General features: G+C 31.1%; 2 protein-coding genes across 2 annotated transcripts; both read left to right on the top strand.

Annotated features, from left to right (window-relative positions):
- Positions 1 to 7,913: 7,913 nt before the first annotated feature.
- LOC133180714 (von Willebrand factor D and EGF domain-containing protein-like) lies at positions 7,914 to 16,460 on the top strand. The gene is made up of 16 exons (XM_061315185.1): positions 7,914 to 7,980; positions 8,888 to 9,094; positions 9,611 to 9,775; positions 10,111 to 10,125; positions 10,272 to 10,543; positions 10,774 to 10,860; positions 11,122 to 11,520; positions 12,004 to 12,089; positions 12,392 to 12,470; positions 12,556 to 12,735; positions 12,994 to 13,223; positions 14,514 to 14,772; positions 14,859 to 15,008; positions 15,203 to 15,371; positions 15,769 to 15,959; positions 16,146 to 16,460. Exons 1-16 carry the CDS (start codon positions 7,920 to 7,922, stop codon positions 16,440 to 16,442), a joined length of 2,847 nt encoding a protein of 948 aa, XP_061171169.1. The 5' UTR covers positions 7,914 to 7,919; the 3' UTR covers positions 16,443 to 16,460.
- A 296-nt stretch (positions 16,461 to 16,756) lies between these two features.
- Positions 16,757 to 19,309, top strand: LOC133180826 (mucin-2-like). Its single transcript, XM_061315284.1, has 4 exons — positions 16,757 to 16,939; positions 18,154 to 18,185; positions 18,270 to 18,787; positions 18,961 to 19,309. The coding sequence occupies exons 1-4, from the start codon at positions 16,891 to 16,893 to the stop codon at positions 19,028 to 19,030; spliced, it is 669 nt and encodes a 222-aa protein (XP_061171268.1). The 5' UTR covers positions 16,757 to 16,890; the 3' UTR covers positions 19,031 to 19,309.
- Positions 19,310 to 21,712: the final 2,403 nt, after the last annotated feature.

The following is a 21,712-nucleotide window of genomic DNA, read 5'->3' as shown; positions in this document are numbered from 1 at the left end:
CTATTAATATCCTGTCGCCATTTCTGCAGGTAGATATCATTCCACGTTGTTGAATCCACATCCTGTTTACAAAAGTGCTCTGTTATTGATCAGTAACTATAGAACCAATCGGAATTCCTTTACCAGCACTGATAACAACGGGAGAAAATGAGGTGGATTTAAATACCCACTAAGTGTTAATCGGGAAATTTCAAATGATTTCACCTATCTTGTAATTGTTTCATTTTCATTTCAAACTTGCATGACGGAATTTAACCTTTTGCAAGAAAATCATATTAGTAATTATTAATTAAAATTAACAAATAAATTAAAGCTAAACGTTCACAATAATTATTTACCGTCTTTTAAATGACAATAATAGTACGTGTATATAACTAATTCATGTATATTTTTTTTCATTTTTACTTATGACTTTAAGCAACATAAAAAATAAAATTGTTAATTACATGCAAACCTATCAATAAAGCATATTTCCACAGTAAAATATTTATCAAACTACAGCTTTTTTTGCTTTTATCTAAAACAGAGAATGCTTTCTGACCAGATTATATAAATATTTTCTGCAGTGATTGCAACCGTTTATCCCCACATTAACAAACGAGGAAAGACATTTTATAGTCATATAGGCATTTGTTTATAGTTATATATATATCAAATCAAAAATTAAATACATTTAATATTCCACTTTTGCATCATACCAATAAAAGATCAGTTCAAGTAATCTGTGTATATTTATTGTCCTTAAGTCAGGAGATTAAGATATGCCTTGAAGCGATTAAACTTCTCGCAGGAAATTATACTTGGTCAGAAAATTATGAATACCACAATACACAATATGTAACTTGATAAAACCTAACTTCCTATTTACAAAACGGGAAATGCTAAAGCACTCCTTACACTTTATGAAATATACTTTACATTTACTTGTATTAAATCATTGGATGTAGAAGGTAAGTCTTATTGCTAGCAAACTGAATGAAATACATATATGTCTATATGTGTATTTACTTTATTGACTATTTTCAGTTGTACGTTTCCTAGGCTAAGTAGGTAAGTTAATTATCTCAACATTTAATCTTCGTTCGTAAGTGGTAATATTTTGTCTATTTGAATAGAGAAACATTTGAATGTTGGACTTAATATTAAATGCAGCAAAGTTGAATGGTTTTCAATAAGTATTTTCAGTATCAAAAATTGCTTCACAGTGTTATTGCTGTTTGAAAACAATGGGTTTTTTTTGTTTCGTGTTGGCATATGTTTTAAACAAAGATTTTTTTTCCAGGAATTGGAATATTGTGGTTCTTTTTTCTAAGTCTTTGTGATACATGTATCTATTTTTATAGTTAAATAGGCAATGAAATTTCTAAAAACATGTGTTCTCATTGTAACATTCAAACTGATATGACTAATTTTTAATTACATGTTTTTAATTTTTACCTACTCTGATCCAGTTTAACAACAATTTAGTTCTTAACTTTAACAACATAAATTGGCGAATATTTTCTTTGATTTAGTTTTGTTATTAATTTCTCGGGCTGTTTTTTTTTAATAACCCATGAGGGTTAAAACATGACGAACCTGTTTCCATGAATTTGTACGGTTGTTTATGGGTCGAAGGTGATACACGTTAAGCAAGCTATTTGAATTGTTGTTTCTGGAGTAATATGTCTAATTTTGCGATTTCGCTTTTGAAACGCATAAAAATATATGCATTATTAAATTCATTTTTCCGACATTCAGATGGCCTATGGATGTTGGATCCTGCTATCAAACGTCTAGATTTTTTTATCAAGTATATTTTTAATGTCTTCAAACATATCGGTAGTTTGATTAAAAATCAAGACAAAAACGGGAGGTAATTATGATTTTTCTCAGCTCTATTGTGCATTTAATATGAAATTTCTGCACTGCAATTGCAGCCTACAAATAAATAACTTTTTCAGAGTTTTTGTTCCACAATGTTTTGGTCGAAATGAATCATGGGGCCAAATATTGTCTTATTCTATGTAAAATATATACACGGAAAATTATGATAGAGAAAAAGTTTCAAGTTTCCTTCGCATTATCACTGATCAGTGACTTTTTTGCACTCATAATATGTAATTTCACTGGCATTAAAATAAACCAAGCAATAAAATTATTTCATAGTCTGAAGATTTCACTCAATTTCCAGCAGAATCATCACAGGTATCTCATACATATATATACAGAAAAAAGGGATCAATGATAATCACAAAATAAGTCTTATTGTAGTCTGCATTGAAGTCTAGGATGCCGAGTTTAACACTATTGAACTGCATACGGGGAACATCTCTCTCAGTTGATTCGATACGCAAGAGCATGCTCTACGTATGTACAATTTCTAAAACGAGGTAAATTATTGACAAATAAGTTGATGAAACAAGAATATCAGCTGTCTCGTTTAAAGTCATCATTTCGTAGGTTCTATGGTCGTTACAATGACCTTGTCAGCAAATACAATTTATCATTGAGTCAAATGCTGACTGACGTTTTTCATACTAATTGTTAGGCCATTATTTACACACTGAATCGTCGACGGATTTTTCCGTTATTTCCCCATCATGACAAGGAGCACACGGTGGGTGTGACCGGTCGGCAGGAGATGCTCACTCATCCATGGCACCTGATCCCACCTCTGATGTTTGGAGGTCTGTGTTTGCTCTGCTCCTATTTTGTATTGTTTAATGGACTTTTGAGCTTGAATACTGTTCTATATCTCCATATATTTCATTTGAAAAGAAAAATTGATTTTTTTCTTCGAGAAAATCCTCCGCCACAAAATTTTCTTTTTATGGTATTTAATCGTTACTTTTTAGATTGATATATTTAAATTGGCATTGTAAAATCAAAATATGTTGTTAAAACTAAAATATGACATAAAGTTTTAGACTGGAGGTCTAGATAAAAAGCCGAGGATCGAACCTCTTTAAAATCGTCGGGCTCAATAGAAACTATCCCCATTATCCTTCTTTAGATATATGTATTCCTGTGGACTTCTTTAATTGAATATACTAGTGATATATTTTTAGAAGTTATATATGCATACATGAATGATAAATATAATTTTAAGTTCTATACGAAGTATACAGGCTAATTAATTTTCAAACTATTTCTTTTATTTACAGGCAAGTAAGAAACGCATTATAAAACTACTTTATCTGAATATATTTCGTTTTCTAGCACATGAATATTAATCAACTCAGTAATTTACTTTTTATTTCATATTAGGATATTTTTGACTCTTTTAAGTTTCTCTAGCACGAGTATCTTACGTTTTGTTAGTGTATAGTCTTTTTTTAAATACAATATTAATGTTACAATTTGAAGATGTTCATAGACACAGTGAATGTTTTATTATATAAAACTATAATTATACCGTCCTCCACGTTTGAAAACATAATCTGTTGTTTGTGCTCTTTTCAATCTTTTCTGTACAGATAAATATATTTCATTTACACGTCTCAAATTTCAGTCACTTTTACTCAGTCAATGATTGAATGTTTGGTTTTGCCTCAACAAAAATATATTTTATTTCCCTACACTTTTTGAAATATTTTATCTCAGTCTACATCGAATATCTATACTTTAAGAGCGCTCTTTTTTTTTATCATATATAAATTCCCTCTTTCCGTTGTTTATATGTAAGTTTATGTAATCAATGCATCTTGTTCTAAAAACAAAAATTCATTTCCCTTCTATCCCTTATTCACTCAAAACCTCTCAATCCAAGGACTTCAGAAATGCTTATTTCACTCAAAATATGTTACTGAAACACTATATCTGTTTATTTAGCTATAGTGGGTTTTTTTTTCAAATTATCAGCCGATTTCCAGATAGACAGGGATATAAACGAGTCTGTTTTAAAAAGTTTCAATACATCTCAAGGAAGATAATAGGAATTTTTTTTTTAATTTTAAAGTCTGAGTGCCTTGTTGCCTTGTTAAGAATATATATATATATATATATATATATATATATATATATATATATATATATATATATATATATATATATATATATATATATATATATATATATATATATATATATATATATATATATATATATATATATATTGTATATATAATTTATGAGACTTTGCTCATTTGACCAAGTATTAATAGTGATTCTCTGTAACCACTTAAACTTCTTTGCAACGCATGGTCACCGATTTTGATGAAACTTTGCCCATTATATCAACTTGACACTAGAAACATATATCAAAAAAAAAATTGTTGCTATGTCTTGGTTGCCATGGTAACAGCCAGAAAAGTTGAAAAAAATGAAATTTTCAGCTTCTTTGAATCTTTATTAAGCCTTAATAAGGACTAAGAAAAACAATCAAACTATTATCACATAAACATGACACCTTGTTGCCACTTATGCTATAAAGAAACAATTAAGAATTTATTTAAGTAAGTGGTAACCATGGGTACATTTGGAATACATTTTAGATGCTGAAAAATGCTGAAAAATGCTCAATATTCACTAATGATAGATGTTACATGATCAAACTCAATCAACAACCTAAGGAAAAAAGTAAAAATATTTGACCTTAAGTAATTAGGTATTGGCAATATTATTCTAAAACAACCTTTATGGTTTCCATGGTAACACAATGTAACCATGCAAAATCTGTTGCTAAGATTGTGTTAATGCTACTATCTTGAGGGAAAACAATAAAATTCATGACTGGCACATATACATCCTTAGGACCTTGCAACACCGACAACATAAGAAAAAATGGGATTAATTGTTACTTTGCAGTGTAACCATGGAAACAACGTACCAGTTGTTTAAAGTGATTTTTTTGCTGCTTTAGAAATTTATTTACCTTTTAATCAAGAAACATATTTGACTCACCTTGAATAGTATTTATCTGGTAGAACTAAAGTTGAATATCATATATTGATAAAGTTTGTTGAAAAATACAAGTGTTGCTATGGTTAACAATTAGAAGGGAAAATGCTCGAATTTGTTAATTTTATATCAACATTAAATCCTATGTGCCAGCTTTTTGCATCCAGTTAGAGATTTGGTGGAAGTCAAAAGGTTAGTTGTTCATATATATCAATCATAAAAGTTTTGTGAATCTACATACAAGGGTACGTATCCAAGGAAACAGAATATTTTTCCGATTTTTATGCATATTTTTTTTCCGTCTAATTTCCATAGCAACGCTCTATTTGAAGAATTGAATTTGAATTTTCTGAAATGTGAAAATTAGGATCAAACCAACGCCTTTAGAAATTGATAATCAGTTATATAGAAATATGCTTTTTAAAAAGGCATTATTATATTAAAACACTAAGAGAGTAAATTTAAAATCCCTTTGTGGTATTAAAACCATGGCAACCATTGCCAACCTATAAGAAATATCATATTTCGTCCCTGGTATATGTTACAAGGATCTCTTGTCTATTATACGCTTTCATTTCAACCTTTAATTGTTTTTATTCTTAAGTGTATGACTTTATAAAACTAAATGAACAAAATTATTACTTTTGAATACTTTGTTTCCATAGTAACGTATGTAATAGTTGATTTACCAAATATGTTTATCATGCAATTAAGACATCAGGACTTCAACTTATAGAAACAGTCATTGCCGCTTGTTTGCTTTGCTTAAAATGTTAACTGTGGGACTCTGAACATGTTGAAAAATGCTATTTTTCAAACTTTAAGACATGTTGCTATGGTAACCATGACACGTAGCAACCAATTATTGCCTGAGTTGAGTTTACGTTATCGAAGACTTTTATCATAGAGAGTTTGGAGAAATTCTGAGATTATGCGTGCCACAGCTCCTATATAAAAGTTAAAGTCATTACAGAGAATGGCTCTTAATGTGCAGATATTTCTGGCACGTTTAACACTGTTCATTATTATTATTTTTTTTTAATATTTCAAAGACGTCTTATGTATATTTTTTCTTGATCTACACATTAAATTTAAGGTTTACATTAACAGTATTTATCCTTTAATTCAATTTACACCTTTGTCTCATTTTTTTTCTCTTTTGCTACCGATTACTTGTCAGTGATATATTTACTTTTTCATCTACAAATTACATTTCTCTGACAGAACTTTTATTTTATACTTCAATTTTTCTACAGAAAATACTTAAAGCTCGGGTACAAACACATACACTGCGGACGTCCAACTCATCCCATTTCACACCTTGAACACTTCATAATATGTTTTAAGGTTGGCCTATTTGAATGAGGAAGCTATATTAATGTAAGCATTAAACATACAATAGTATGACTAGATTTCCCTTTTGACGACACTTATTTGTCCGAATTACATCGAGAGGAGGATACGTTTCCTAGACAGGCACTGTTTTATTACACTCAACTTTCAAATATGCCTTCTGCTTGATCTTCCTCCTTTGACCAAATTATTGCAGTGATAATGTGTATTTATTTATTAAGTCAGAACCAGGACAAATTGTCTTGTACCAAAAAAAAAAAAAAAAAAAAAAAAAAAGAAATAGTCTTTCCTTTACAATTTTACCACTATTATGGTTTAGTTTAAGGAAATATAAAGATAACGAACAGTAATCAAGCTCAAAAGTCCTTGGAACAATACTGATTGGGAGCGGAGCAAAGATGGACCTCTAAAACATTAGAGGTGGGATCAGGTGCCATGGTGTAAGCATCCTTTGTTGACCTGTCACACCTGTCATGTGTTCCTTGTCATGATTGGGCAAAGGGAAAAATCTAGATAATTCAACTACAATTTGTAATAAAAACTTCTCAACATTTGCCTTACCGATAGACCGCATTTGCCAAGAATGTCAATTCATCGACCATAGAATTTGTGAAATGTTGACTTTAAAAGGGACTGTTGATTTTCTTGTATTATCAAGTTATTTATCATTAGCTTTCCTCGTTTTAGAAATTATTCGTAGGTAGCGCATGCTCTTGCGTATCTAATAAACTGTGAGAAACAAACTCCATATGCATAGAGATTACAATGACACTTTGCTACATAAATAAGGGTAGGACAACAGAAAAGTTGAAGTCATCACATCTATTATAAAGTTTTATTGTTAAGTTGCCATTTATGTCTTTTCTAATAAAATATCCAAATATGAAACACTTGTGTCAGACTCCCTGATGTCTAATTTCGAGTTCAAAGGAATATATCGAATCAATGTAGGAATTAAAATGAATGTAATTGATCGATAAAACCTTGTTGATGCATCTAAATTTTCAAGTGAGGGGCACAGCAAGAGATCTCTTTTCATATAGAAGTTTTCGAATAAATTCTGCTTCAAATGAATACAAAAACACTTCTACAATGGGGCGCAATTTGTAGTCATGGAAATTCTAACAGATTCTTGGAAGACTTGATCTCCAAACTCCAAAAACTACATAGATTTTGTCGATACGAAACTCAATCATCCTTATAATATCAACTTTGGAGTACTTGTGTAAACATTCAAAACGTTTTTTCAAAATAATTTTGACAATGACAATGACGTAAATCTTCGAGTCCCATTATTATTCAAAAAGCAGTTGTCTACAAGCTTGGATTTTCATTTATTACGGGGCATGGTTATATAAAATGTTGAAAAGTTGTATGCTTTGATCTAATTGATTTTTGTAAAATTTTGGAATTTCAAGTTTTCTAAAAGTTTCTTGGAGTTTTTTAGTATCCACATGATGAAATTCAGTGCACCCTTTTCAATGCATTTGACATAACACATGACCAGTTCATTAATTAGCCTTATTTAATGTTTCTTAGAAAGTTGTAGCCCGGTCTGATTATTTTAGTATCCACTTTTGTTTAACATGACATTGTCACTTCACAACGAACGGGCATCCCAAACACATGATTGTAGATGTATATATGGGATTTACACGTTCTTTTTTTATTTTGTAGACCATCCAATGGCTACCAGCGATGTACACAGGAACATAGGGCCTTTTATCTTGTTCATAAATATCATAAGTAAGTTTTCCTCTGGTTAAGGATAAGAAAGGCACATCGTCACATAAGTGGATTGACTATTTTGTAGGCTTTCTGAATATAGATCCGAAAATTTTAATAGTTATCAGAACTAAAGTAAAACTGTTGATCCTTAGCATGAAATGAAGATAATTTTGAAGTTTTAAGGTTTATGTCAATATTTATACATTCTTGAAATAAATAAGTATGTTCTTTTGTTACTCTGCGATGGGCGTCTAACAAGTCATACATACGTGTGATAGTGCATTAAGGTCAGTTGGACGTTGATTACATGGACAGTTTTGATTAAGTCAATGACCATAGTCAACATAGTCAGAGAACAGCGAGATTGATGATGTTCGATTAAATAACAAGCAGAATTATGCATTATTGAAACTTAAGCATTATTTCATAAATAGGCCTTTTGTAGAATATCAAATATTTAATTTGAAATATTTTTTTAAAAAATGATACATGCCCACTTACTAATTTTATTTTTGCTTAAAAATTCATATTTTTGACAGAATGAAGGGCACTCAAATACTTTATAAACATTCAATGAACCATTTCAGGTCATACGGCACCACTTAAATAAAGTTACAGACCTAAGATAGATCTGCATTAAAATATAAAAGAAGATAACTTAAGAAATCAATTCTCTCCCAGCCTTATGTCCTTGTTCTCCTTAACATACAGATATTCTGCGCTAACTTTCCATTTTTAGTGAGGATACATGGTTATATGATGATTTATTCCTTACATTAAATCCTTTTCATTTTTTTGTAAGAAGAGATGGATAAATGAGAATCTTCTTGCTTATGAAAACTTTGTTTGTAAAAATAGTGAAATGCAGAATGTACATCTCTGTATTTCTTGCATATTTATACTTTTTATTGCTGATCTTTTGAAGGTATACTTTCAATCGATCCATGCTTAGAAGAAAACTTCAAGATTCTTTCGGATTTACCAAAACGAAGTCCTGATTTCGCACAGGACGCTGCTCCTATCTGCGATAGATATCTAGAGAAAGGATGGTACAAAGCACCTAATTATGAAATAGTAACATCCCCACCCAGTATAGGGTTTTGTGGAACTCTATACCCGTTTTGGTTAAAGGGTAAGCTATAACAGGTACTGATTTTTAAGAAGGAATCTGTAAGTTATGATTTAATTCGATGTTTATAAATTTTGAAATGAAAAAAGTACAATTTCTAGACCCCTTTTTCGAAAAGTTTGAAAATTACCTAGTAATTGTATCATGAGGAAAGATGAAAGTTTCAAAATGATTCAATAACTTTATTATAAAATTAGTGTTGTGATGTATCAGGAGTCGATAGTTTTAATATATAATTGTTTGTGAATTGTGTGAAAGTGGTAATTGTTCTAAAAAAAAATAAAGGGGAACATAATTATTTTTTTTTTATCAAGTCTTAGTTGATTGAATTTAGTTTAGTTTTTGATAGTTGTTTGACAGTAAAATTTAAGGAAAATTCACTTAAATTATACCGTTTTTAGGCTCCAACGTTTGAATAATTACGGGAAAATTCACTTAATTATTCAAACGTTGGAACCTAGAAACGGTATAATCATAGGAGCTCAGTCTCATAAAATAGGATGAAATCTTTTTCTTCAGGTGTGCTCCCAGATACTGCTGGTAAAAGTAAAGTTCTAGAAGCCTGCGAGGTGGGATTCGCTACAAACTGCCAACAGATCATCTATGTCAATGTTACAAACTGTGGATCCTTTAATGTTTACTATCTTATGCCTCTTTTTCTGTGTAACTCAGCCTACTGCTTTGGTAAGTAATTTGTTATCGTATTCAAAGCCAATTGAATGTTTAACGAGAAAAAAAAAGATTTTGTAAATTCTGTTATGAATTTTTGATAGAATATGTTTGCATATCATTTATCTCTTTTAGAATATTAAATACAAGATCATTATTTTAAAGAGGAGTTTTCAAACCTATTCTTTATTATTATTAAATAATTTATTTTTTGCTTTAGTGCATTGATTTATGAATTTAAAACGTTGTGTATTAATATGTGAACAAATTCATCTTTAAGAAATTTCATTTCTCAGTTAAAACCAGAAAAATCTTAATGTTAAAGAAATCAATTATTTTTTTCTTTTCAGAGAAAAATACAAACTGTAAGTAAAGAGACGTGACGTCAAAGCACTAAAAAAAAAAACATATTTCATTTAATCAATGTTCATTCATATGATTTTGTAATTCCATGTAATTTCACGCCTTTTCCTTAATATATGAATATCCATATTTTCTTTTCTGACATGAGGTATTGATGAGGTGCCCAAAAATCCTCGGGTAATTTATCACAACGTGGAGTACACAGAACGGGAGGACACTAATGTCATACAATACAACCCTGTTGTTAACCTTAGATGTGATTTCACCCCGCTGGATGACGACACCTTGTTTTATGATATAGACTGGATTGTTAACACCAAAACCATCATATCTGGCCAGACAGTCACATCGTCTTCATTAGACAACGCCACATTGTCCACTCAGCTTCTTAGTGACCGAAAAATAAAAATTGGAGCCTCCGTAAATCTTTAGATTTATTATAAGCATGTATGAATGCTGCATAAATAAAACATCTGATAAATATCAAGAGAAAAGTGTGCTTTAAAAAGATACCTTTTTATCAGAGAAGAGAAAATGAAATGAAATTTAAAAACCGTAATTGAAAGTCTTGCAAGATACATTATTAGAATTTTCAAGAACACCGATACTTTTTTCCTGTAAGGTGAACAACGTACTTGTGTAATTTGCAGATTCAGTGCATTGTTGGAGCCAAGAAGACAGAAAAAGAAAAGCCCTGTACAACTACTTCCAGTTCTCTTTTCTTTGCTGGCATTCAGGTAAATTATTTGATTCACAAGAGAAATCCTACAAGATTGTACTTTTGTGAATTCATAGCAGTATGAGGAAAAAAAAATAGACATGCACCATTCATATATAGTTTATAAATTACAGAATCATTGATCTTGATATGTTTAGCTTGGTCAGATTAATTTAACAGGACTAAAAACCATGAGTATTTTTTTCTTTTTTAAATTACTCGTTTGTAAATCTTTGAAAATACAATTTACAATAAAGGAATAAAATAACTTTGCTTCCAGGTTTTGACTCCTACATTAACTTTGCAAAGAAAGGGATCAGCCACAGTTAAGATACGCCCAACAATTCCATTCGCCACAGAAACCTTCTACAGTAAACGCCTCAAGAAGTATTTTGCAGGGAGTTTAGATATAACCATATCCTTTCCTAATCAAATAGCAGCAAAGTGCGCGGCAGGCAGTTCTAATCTCTGTAGAATTACAATAGAAGGAATAACATACGATCAGAGACAAAAGTTTGCTGATAATTCCTGGTATAAAACATATGAAATGGAGGTTCACAATACAGACAATATCGCTTTCAACAATAACGTCAAACAGATTCTCTTAAGAATGACAACCAGTAGAGGGGGGACAAATGCTGCCGACATCTTTAATGACGTTACTCTACCTGATATCAATGTAAGTTAAATTATCAAAAACTGATATTCTTAGTGGTAACTATTGTCATTAATGTAAGTACAGATTAACAAAGAGCTATATCCACATTGATGTAAATCAACCTGATATTAATGTAAGTACACTAACATTAACTGATATCGTTATTTATGTAGATCTACCCAATATAATTAACATAAGATTACATTTTATTTGATATAGATCTACTTGATATAATTAATATTAAATGATATCTTCATTGATGTTACTTAGACCCTCCCTGATATTAATCTGAGTACAAATTAAGATAAACGTTTAGCTTCTTCCAGATATCAAATGTAACTACACATTAAGATACATACATATAACTTCAGATATATAATTAAATTTCTTTACCTGATGTGATTTGTAATTTAAGTATAATTTACATAAATTGATTCTTTCAAAAAACGAAATTATTTCCATTTCTTTTTTTTATCAATTGCAAGAAAATCTTTTTTTTTTCAGATAAACGTTGTAGAGACTGTGACAGTCTGGAAAGGCAAGCGATGCCACTCTCACGCAGACCCCCACATGAGGACGTTTGATGGATAGTAAGTCTGGTAGTTTGCAATATCATTGGTAATAAAAATCAAAGGAAAACAACCTTCAAATCTCTCGACTTGTTTCTTTATTATTACAATCTTATGACAGAGGACGGAGATCTAGAAATAGTACATAAAACTTAAAGGCAAAATATATGACTTTTGAATGTTGAATGCGGATTTTTTTTTTTAAAAGAAAATATACTGAAATACTAAATATAATGATATCTCCCTAGCTGAGGTTAGTCCATCTTTTTGAATACAGAGACTCGGTAGCATGACATTCTTAAAATTTATTTTTTGATCCACAGCGCCTATGAATGCCAACACACTGGTTGTGTCACTGGAATAACCAGCATTCTCTTTGAGAACAAAGAACAGAATCAACAGGTATCTGTTAACAATTTAAATGCAACCGTGGAGCATATTGTTTATATTTTATATTATTTAATCCTGATTTATGTTCAATTTTAAGGTACAAGTGAGGCACCACAAATGCTTCAATCCGAATGCTAGATGCATCTGCGCAATAGCTGTTCGCTCTGGCAAAGACGTGTTTATGTTTGATGCCTGTAATGGACGTCAGTACATTAATTTTCCAATCTGTGATGATAAATCTTTAAAGGTGGTGAGGGTGACAGACAAATCGTACAAGGTATTAACAAATTTGAGCATACACTGTGCCTGTTTAAGAAGTAAAATGATAAACTCCAATAAAACATTCCTTATCTTCAGTCAAATATATAATAATATACAAACAAAAAGAAAATATAATATATAGCCATTCAAACTATTTCTGAGATTTCTACTAAACTTTTTTGAATTTTTCCTTTTTGTGCTTTTAAACGTTAAGTAGCTAGAATTATGTTCAATATTTACTTTTCTTATTGACTCTCTCATACTAAAATATTAGATATTCTTTCCAACGGGAACATATGTCGACACAACTCTTAATATGGCCAGAGACTGGTTTATTCAGACACAAGTGTATCCGTCTGTTGCTGATGTAGGGAAATCAGGTGGATTATGTGGTCTACTTGATGGGAATATTAAGAATGATTTGACAAGACGGTCTGGAATAATTGACAATACAAACAGTTTTAGCTACCGTACTCCTCCGGATGCGTTCTCTATATCATGGAGGTATGAATCTTTTTTTTTTCATTTAAGACATAAATTACGAGGGAAGTCTGGTAAAATCCTGAACAACGCCCCTTTTATTGAAAAATAATGCACGCTCTAAGCTGAAAACTAAGGAAAGTTTTGTTTATAATATTTATTTATATTAAGATATTTTTGATAAAATATACACAAAGGTAACAATTTTATTATACTTGAATGTGCACAGGGTATGGTCCTACAACGGGGTTTTATCAGAGAATATGAATTAGAAAAATAAATACTAAATAAAAAAGTTGGGGTAAAAGTATCATATGTTAAGTCACCACTAGTTATTATGTCACCACCTGAAGTTCAAGGCATTTGATTAATTTTCGACAGTCTCCAGAGCATTTGGAACGGTTAAGTGGTAAACACAACACCAGATAAATGGCGACGTTTAATGACGTTACGGAGCACCAGAGAGCAGTTAAGATAAATGTAAATATAAAATAAAACATGATAACAGCCGATTAAAAATAACCCCCCCCCCCCCAAAAAAAAAAAAAAAATCACTAGATCTTTAGTATACAATTGGGATGAGCTTTTTTGAGGACAGGCTTTTTTCATCGACTTCCCCTGTAGAACAAAACATACGGAGGAGCAGCGACTGGCAAATAGCGAAAAACGCTAATACTGCAGAAATTGGATTAAAAATGCCAATTTAGTCCTCTGTAGTGTACTAATATAAATCTTCAGAAGGCCCCAATGTTTACGAGATTGGTCCCTCGCCTGTTAATGGAAGATTAATGGAAGGAATAAGTTGAATTCCTTATCCAACTTTCTTCAAAACTTGACCTTGCTTTATACACTTTGGTTTTCATCCGTGCGCCGTAAGCGACACCATACAAAACATAAAATGCCATAATTTGTTTCTATATTATCATATATCTAATTGAAATCTGCTGTGTATATTGATGAAAAATGTACTGACGAGAAGTGTAAATTTTAGAAGGCAGTGTTGAATATTGTTTTTATTCTAGACAAACTGTTCGCAATTTTACCGGACAACCCTCGTAAATAAAGTAGAAATATATTAATCATCCAACTTGCACTTGGTCGCAAATTTGTACCAGAATAGACTACAAAAGTGTCGGCTTGCACATTGAAAAGAAAAAAGAAAAAAATTAAAATGGTAATTAAAATAAAAGCCGGAATTCACAGTGAAATAGATAGAACAGATGTCGGATAAGACCATTAATGCTGTATATATTTAATCATATATTTATACTGTATGAACCTGACATATGAATGTCTTTATGAATAATTTATTAGAGCCAGTTCAACAGAGGATCTTTTTGCTGCTTCCATGAATTTCGCTTCCCTGAAGTCTTTATCTTTGACAAAAGTAAAATTTTGTGCATGTAACAAGGGTGTAACAGAATGCAGCTACCAACAATTCACCGACTGTAACGATATGACACGGGGAAAGGAGTATGAGTGCATTCTTCACAGTAGCACGAGCAGACGCAAGCGTCATGTGGTATACACGCAATCTTTCTCTCCGGATCCCATTGAGCTTTCTCTATCAACCGTAAGTCTGTTCATGAAAGCAAATCAATATCATTTATTAGCACTACTTATTTCCTTTATGTTTTGGTATTTTTGGTATTATTGCAGAGAGTAAAACGACAAGCTTATGATATAACTGAAAACGCAACAACAATATGCAGCGCCGCATTCGAAGCGTCGTTTGCATATAGAACCTGTCGAGATAATGTCGCTGATTTTTCGAGTGATTCCGTAAAAGATTGTATCTTGGATGTGTCGGTGAGATCATTTGAATTTTATTATAATTTTTTTCAATGTATTGGATAGCCATATACATGTGATGCCTTCCAGGCTCGTTATCAATTAAACAACTGTAGAATTTGTTGCATCGTATGATTTACCAAGCATACTATAATAAATGTTTGAGTCGTTGATACATTCACTTTATAACATGTATATTTCTAAATTGTCAGTTAACAGGAGATCCTTCCTTAGTAACTTTTCACTTAGAAAGCGCCATTGACCAATGTAAAGCCTTCATCAACCTCAACGAAACGCTTCAACTGGCAGAACCAGAAGTAGCAAAGGAAATAACTAGCATTTGTCAGAATAACTGCAGCTATCAGGGATCATGCAAAAATGGTTGTTATTACATATAAAGTTTATAAAAGTTACAATGTGGATCAACATCAATTATTGATTCATTTTATTCTATTTTAACATATTTGAAAATACAAATAAGAAAAACCCTTTGAAGATGATAACATACACCGTGCGAACCTAATATTGTAGTAAAAAAAATTTGCATTTGTCTTTTTACTATTTTTTTTTCTGTCTTTTCTTTATGTTTTGTCCACTTATTATATTTTGATCACCAAACTGCATATATAGTTTAAATGTCATGATTCTTAAATTCTTCAAAAAGTCTAACGACTATGGACATGTCTTTTCAGGGTGACGTTTCAAGCCCATGCAAATCTTACTACGATATTAGATAAAATTATATAAATGAGAATAAAAGTGTAAACATTTTTAACAGGAAGCTGTTTTTGTGATGACGGGTTCGGTGGAAGTGATTGTTCGTTCGATATATCGGAACCTCCCAATATTACGGAGGTGTTGGTTGGTGAATTGTGCGACAAGTCTACGGAAGTCTGTAGCTTTATCACATTCTTTGGGCAATACTTTGTAGAAAACACCAATTCTACATGCTATATCAAAGTAAATGATGTAAGTAGATTTACATATCCATTGCATGTTACAGAAATGCCTTAATTGAAATTTAATTTAGGTAGTATTACATGTACTTGCATCTTTACCATTTTGTTGACATAATATTGTTTCAAGTATATTTTTGTTAGAAAATGTTTTATAGATACTGCTATTTTTCCTTAAAAATCACCTGTTCTTTGATAGTTTTCCTTTCTTGGTAAAATCGAAAGCAGGATGACATACGAGGAACCCCTTGATGTTCAGACACTTTATGAGGCAAACTGCCCGAATCCCAACATTAACACAACATCTTGGATACATCAGTTCATTTTCAATGTCTCGAATGATGGTCAGAAATTCACTAGGACTTTGTCGGTTTTCGTTTATAATTCCCAGTGTCAAATACCACGGAATTACTCTGGGATGGCCACCTTTGTATTATCCGCAAGTGACTTTTTCATTACTGCATTATCTTTATTATATAAAGATTCATACGAATGAATTTTACGAAAAGTAAATATTATAACTGCTTAAGAAGATTATTATTTGTGTTTTATATTCATAAAAATGTATTTTGTTGATTATGAATAACGATATAAAGTGATTAGTAATACGAATTTGCGATGAAGTAATCTTCAAAGGGAATGGTGGCTATTACTTTTAATAAAATCTAGTCTTGCATAATTCAAGTAAGTTATGCATGAAAGCAGATAATTTAACCTTGTTGTACGTGATTTACATTTTATGTAATTTTGTTAAACTTTAAAAATAAATTTAAATCAAAACGACTTCAATACCAAACCAGTTATTTTTGTTAGCGAATTCACCTATTCTATATCGTAATGTTAGGAGAAATTTAATCTTTATTTGTAAATTGTTTTAGAATGGTTATTGCTTTATTGATGGTCAATGTGTAGTTGATGGACAAACAAAGAAGGAGAACGAAAGCATGATCTGTGATGTTAACCGGAATGTCTTTGAGTGGTCTTTAGTTGAAGGTTTGTCTTAGAATGAGTTATTGTAATGTAGGTGTTACAAGAATAGAACTTTTTCAATATAAACTTAGATTTAAGGCCTGGATGCATCATATGACAAACAGGGAAATGATATTACTTCAAACTATTAATTGTAGACCATTGTAAAATTTTCGAGACTATGACATACGTCGCTGTTATCTGAATTAGGTTACATGTAACTCAGCATGGTCACGAAATCAGACAATAAACAACAGTAACTATTAGTTACTAAGGACCGATGGACCCGTATTAAGTTGGAATACTACTGAATTGATAGATGTAATTTTTCAATTTTATTTTGACTTCAATTTTTGCAATTTGAATGAATTTAGACGAGAAAAACGGAGATCATAAATAATTCATAATGAAATAGAAGTCTGTTTACGATAGCAAAATGAATTTTGACGTCAAGGAGGTGCAGATAGTATACTTAAAAGCTGTCCAGACTAAATGAGCTGCTAAAACAATATCTATACGAAAAAATGTGCGGGGGTTGGTTTTTCGTTGGTGTTTTTTTTCCTGACAAATTATTCAACCAGAGTGAAAACTAAGGTGCCGATCAAACATCAATCATAACACACTTAATAACATTGACCTTCGGTGTAAAAGTCGGTACTGCATGATTGTAATCCAACTGCTTCTGACACTTCTTGTAATTTTACATTGGGTTGGCAAGAACACACATTTTATTTTTTTTAAAGAATTGTTTAAAAAAAGAGTTTGATTTCTAGAATGTTACATATATTTGACATGAAAAAAAGGGTTAATCTTTCTCAGCCATTTCAATGAGAAAAAAACTAAGGCTGACGCGACCTAAAAATGCTGCCATGCTGTTATAGGTCAGTGGACATATGCAAGTTTTTTTTGTTTTTTTTTTTCACCGGGACTTATTTGATGATGATTTTATATAAAACAATTTGAACATTTATCTTATTTTTCTCTTAATAAAATGTTGACTAATATTTGCGATTTTTTTCTCTTTCCCTTATGGAGTAAAAGTAAATGTTCGAACAATTTTTGAACAGCCTTCCATTAATGATTAAAAGATGATTTCTTCTGAAGCAAAAAGAAGGGTATTGGCTGAGAAAAGAAAAGAAAGAAACTCATCTGATGGACATTAAGCACCTGTCAAATCAATGAGCACATATAGTTTCATTGTTATAGCATTTCAGATAAATTATCTTTTTTTATTTTAGGAAGCACACCAACAGGTGTATCTAAAGCAGATGTAAGTTAAACATTTCTACTAACAAATTGAATTTTTGAATAAATAAATTCTTACTATTTTCTTTAATTACTACTGTTCTTTCAGTACACGACCAGTGGTTCGATTTCAGGAGTCACTTCCACACCCAAAGCAGATGTTACTACTCAGATGATGACTACTAAAGAAAAGACAACAAAATCGGTGACGACAGAAAGTAATTCAAAAACAACAATGGTTTCTTTATCACCAACAACAGAAAAGGAGAAAATAACAGAAGCTAAAACCACAGCAGTTCTAACTACATCTAAACTACCAGCTTCGACATCGTCCAAAATGACAAGTTCATTTTCTAAGCCACCATCTTTAGCTACCAACACAGCGCCACCAATAACTTCAGGAGTTATTCAGACAACAGAACAACCTACTAAAAAGCAGCTCCCAACCACGAAAATGACACCTCCTACGATGTCAGCAGTCATGCATACAACAGAAAAGATGAACAGTACTGATACTGTCATTGTTCCGATCCCACTGGAGATCTCAAAAGCCGCTATTGTTCTGATCGTTCTAGCAATCATATTCCTGATAGTAATAGGGGTGTTTGTTGGTGTCCAAGCCAAGAGGTGGGTACTGGGTCATTGGTCATGTACAACCTTTTCGATCGGTATTACATGCCAGTTGTTAAAAAGGATTGTCCTTGTCAAACATTTCGTTAAAATGCATTGATGACTTCAAGAGATTACAGAAATTGATCTTTGATTTCATATAATAATCGTACATACGATTTTAATTTTAGGAAATGGAATGCTGGATCCTTTGGAGTTAGAGGGACTGGCCATGAAATGAGATACAGATCGTTTGATTAGCTAATGCCGCCATTGTCAGAATCACAGACAAGATAATAGTTTATCCGAATATTTCATATAATTATTTAAAACATACAACATTATGGTCTCCAATTAGTCAAAATAGGTATATCATAATAGCAATGGAGGAGAAAATATTGAAGATGGATAAGAACTCAATTATAAAATTTACTAGAATATATTTATGATCTTTATTGCTTTGTTTAATATGTTTTAAATTACTCGGACACTCTTTAAAGCCAGCTTATTAAAGATATCAATTTTTTATGAACAGTGAAATTGTTATTTTTTAAGCAATTTATACATATGCTAGAGCTTCTTGCATTAGACAAATAGGGCATGCTTTTTCTTTCAAACCCGAAATTATTTTACAATTTCAAATTAAAATTTGTACAAACATAAACGAACTATTTCATGAGATTAATGGAACAAATATGAGGTATACCATTTATATATGTACATTTACTCAAAAGTAAAGAGCTTATAACCAGAAAACAAATATACGATTTGAGAAGTCTTGTCTGTGTGGTTATTTATATCAAGAAATCCAAAAAGCACTCAAGAAGTAACTAGAATCGTCTTTCTATGGGTGACAATTAATATCGGAAGATGAGACACGTGCACTTTTGATTGATAATCTTAAAAAAGTACCCATGGTCCTGAAACCTTTAAAAAGTACATACATGTAGTAAATGTCTGCAAAACTCGCTAAAAACAATACCTTTAATTCTTCCTTAAAATTCTCTGTGATTTTGTTTAGATACATAAATAGAAATTAAGGACTTGAGAAATAGAAAAATCTAAATTATGAAAATAAAGGAGTCAAATTTACTACTAGAAAAAAAAAAAAAAAAATAAAAGTTCATGCTTATTGTGTGAGGAAATAATGAAAATTTATTCTCGCTTTATAGAAAGACATTAAACACTTTATGAAAGCAAGCACATTTATTCTTGCAATAAATAAAAGTTAGTCGTATGATGATGTGAATAACGAAAAGATGAAAACAATTAAATTTTCAAAGAATCAAGAAGACAATATCACTAAGTGATGGTATCATTTGGATTAAATTTGACCGTTTTATATTAGAGGCAAGGTCGGGTCAAGGTCAGTACCTTTTCCCTGGACATTAAGAATAAAAAATACTGTTGCCAATCATGCGATGCCTACTTCTACTTCAATAAATTATATGTTTTTCTTTTTGCATAAAGAGATATTACCATATAGGGTCTATAAGATGATATTACCAAATTGACATAAATAATTTAACTAAAATGGATATTGGCTAATCCGAATTTTCTCTATTTTTTTTTTTTTTTTTTTTTTTTTTTTTTTCAAGATATTTTAGTTATTTTTATATGCTTCCTATATTTAAATGTTTCTTATTTTCACATATAGGTACAAAATGATATAAAAACAAAAAGTTTTGACCGTTTAGTAAGAGAGAAAAAACACTTTTTACGAATTTTTGTCTCAAATCTGAACTTAGATTGGAAGCTTTTAAAAGCTAACATAATTGTAGTTTGCTTGGAAAATCATATTCATTTGATATATTTTAAAACTTTAGTCCCTTATTATTAATTTCACTTACATTTAAAAATTTTCTCCAAGTCTTTGATTGTGTAAAAATTATAACTAAATTCATTGTTCTATAATTATTTTGAGAGGCAGAAAAGAAAATATTTTCATACGCCGCCATTCCGCCAAAAATATAGTCCCTGCTAGATTTCAAACTCAGTTTACCATTTCTATTAAAAGTTGTACAATTGTGATGAGGAAAGAAAAATATGATCTTTTAAATCTCTTACATCTAAATATACAAAACATATAAGCAAATATACTTTGAATATTTCATCTAGTCAGAAACCAGACAAGAATCCCTCCTTAACATTCAAAATTATTAAAAACAACGCAGATTAATAAACAGAACATAAAACAATGACCCATAGAAACACCAGATGTAGAATAAGGCGCCTAGGAGGAATAGGAACCACTGTCGGCCGCTCACACCCAATGTGAGCCCTATGTATTGATCAGGAAGATGCAATGATCTCTAATCAAATTTAGAATAAATTAAAATGACATAACAACTTGTCAAAAACATGTCAATCAAAATACGACTAGTGATAGGATGATCTGGAAATAAAGTCATTATAACGATTAATGAATTTTCAAGTTTTTGACCTTAAGCAGGGTTTTAAATTTCTGTAATGTCTGTAGGTTGTCTCGTTTTGAAAATTGATCGCATGCACACCATTCTCTTGCGTGTCAAATACGTTTGGGGAACATTAGCAAATGTATGCGGGTGATATTAGATAATAACTATATTAACAAGAGGCCCATGGGCTACAATGCTCACCTAAGTAATTATGACCCTTCTTGTTCCTCATCAGCAGATTCTTCTTCCTAATAGATACATTCCTATGTAAAACTTTGATCCCCGTTGTAGCCCCACCCTATCCCCGGGTGTCATGATTTGAATGTACACTACCTGTGAATGCTTCCATATAAATATGACTAATAAAGGCTCTCCTTTTATTGAAAAGATTTTTTAGGAATTTTCATATGTATTCCAATTGTCCATTGTCGCCCCACCCTAACCCTACCCCCGAGGGTCATAATTTGAACAAACTTGGATCTACACTACCTAAGAATGCAGGCGCAGTGGTTAGAGCGTCTGCTCT

The sequence above is a fragment of the Saccostrea echinata genome, unplaced genomic scaffold (genome assembly GCF_033153115.1).
Source record: "Saccostrea echinata isolate AGI-Se365-2 ecotype Australia unplaced genomic scaffold, CSIRO_AGI_Sech_v1 ptg000007l, whole genome shotgun sequence".
Lineage (NCBI taxonomy): Eukaryota > Metazoa > Mollusca > Bivalvia > Ostreida > Ostreidae > Saccostrea > Saccostrea echinata.
The sequence above is the reverse complement of the archived record's forward strand: the minus strand, read 5'-3'. Positions and strand labels throughout refer to the sequence as shown.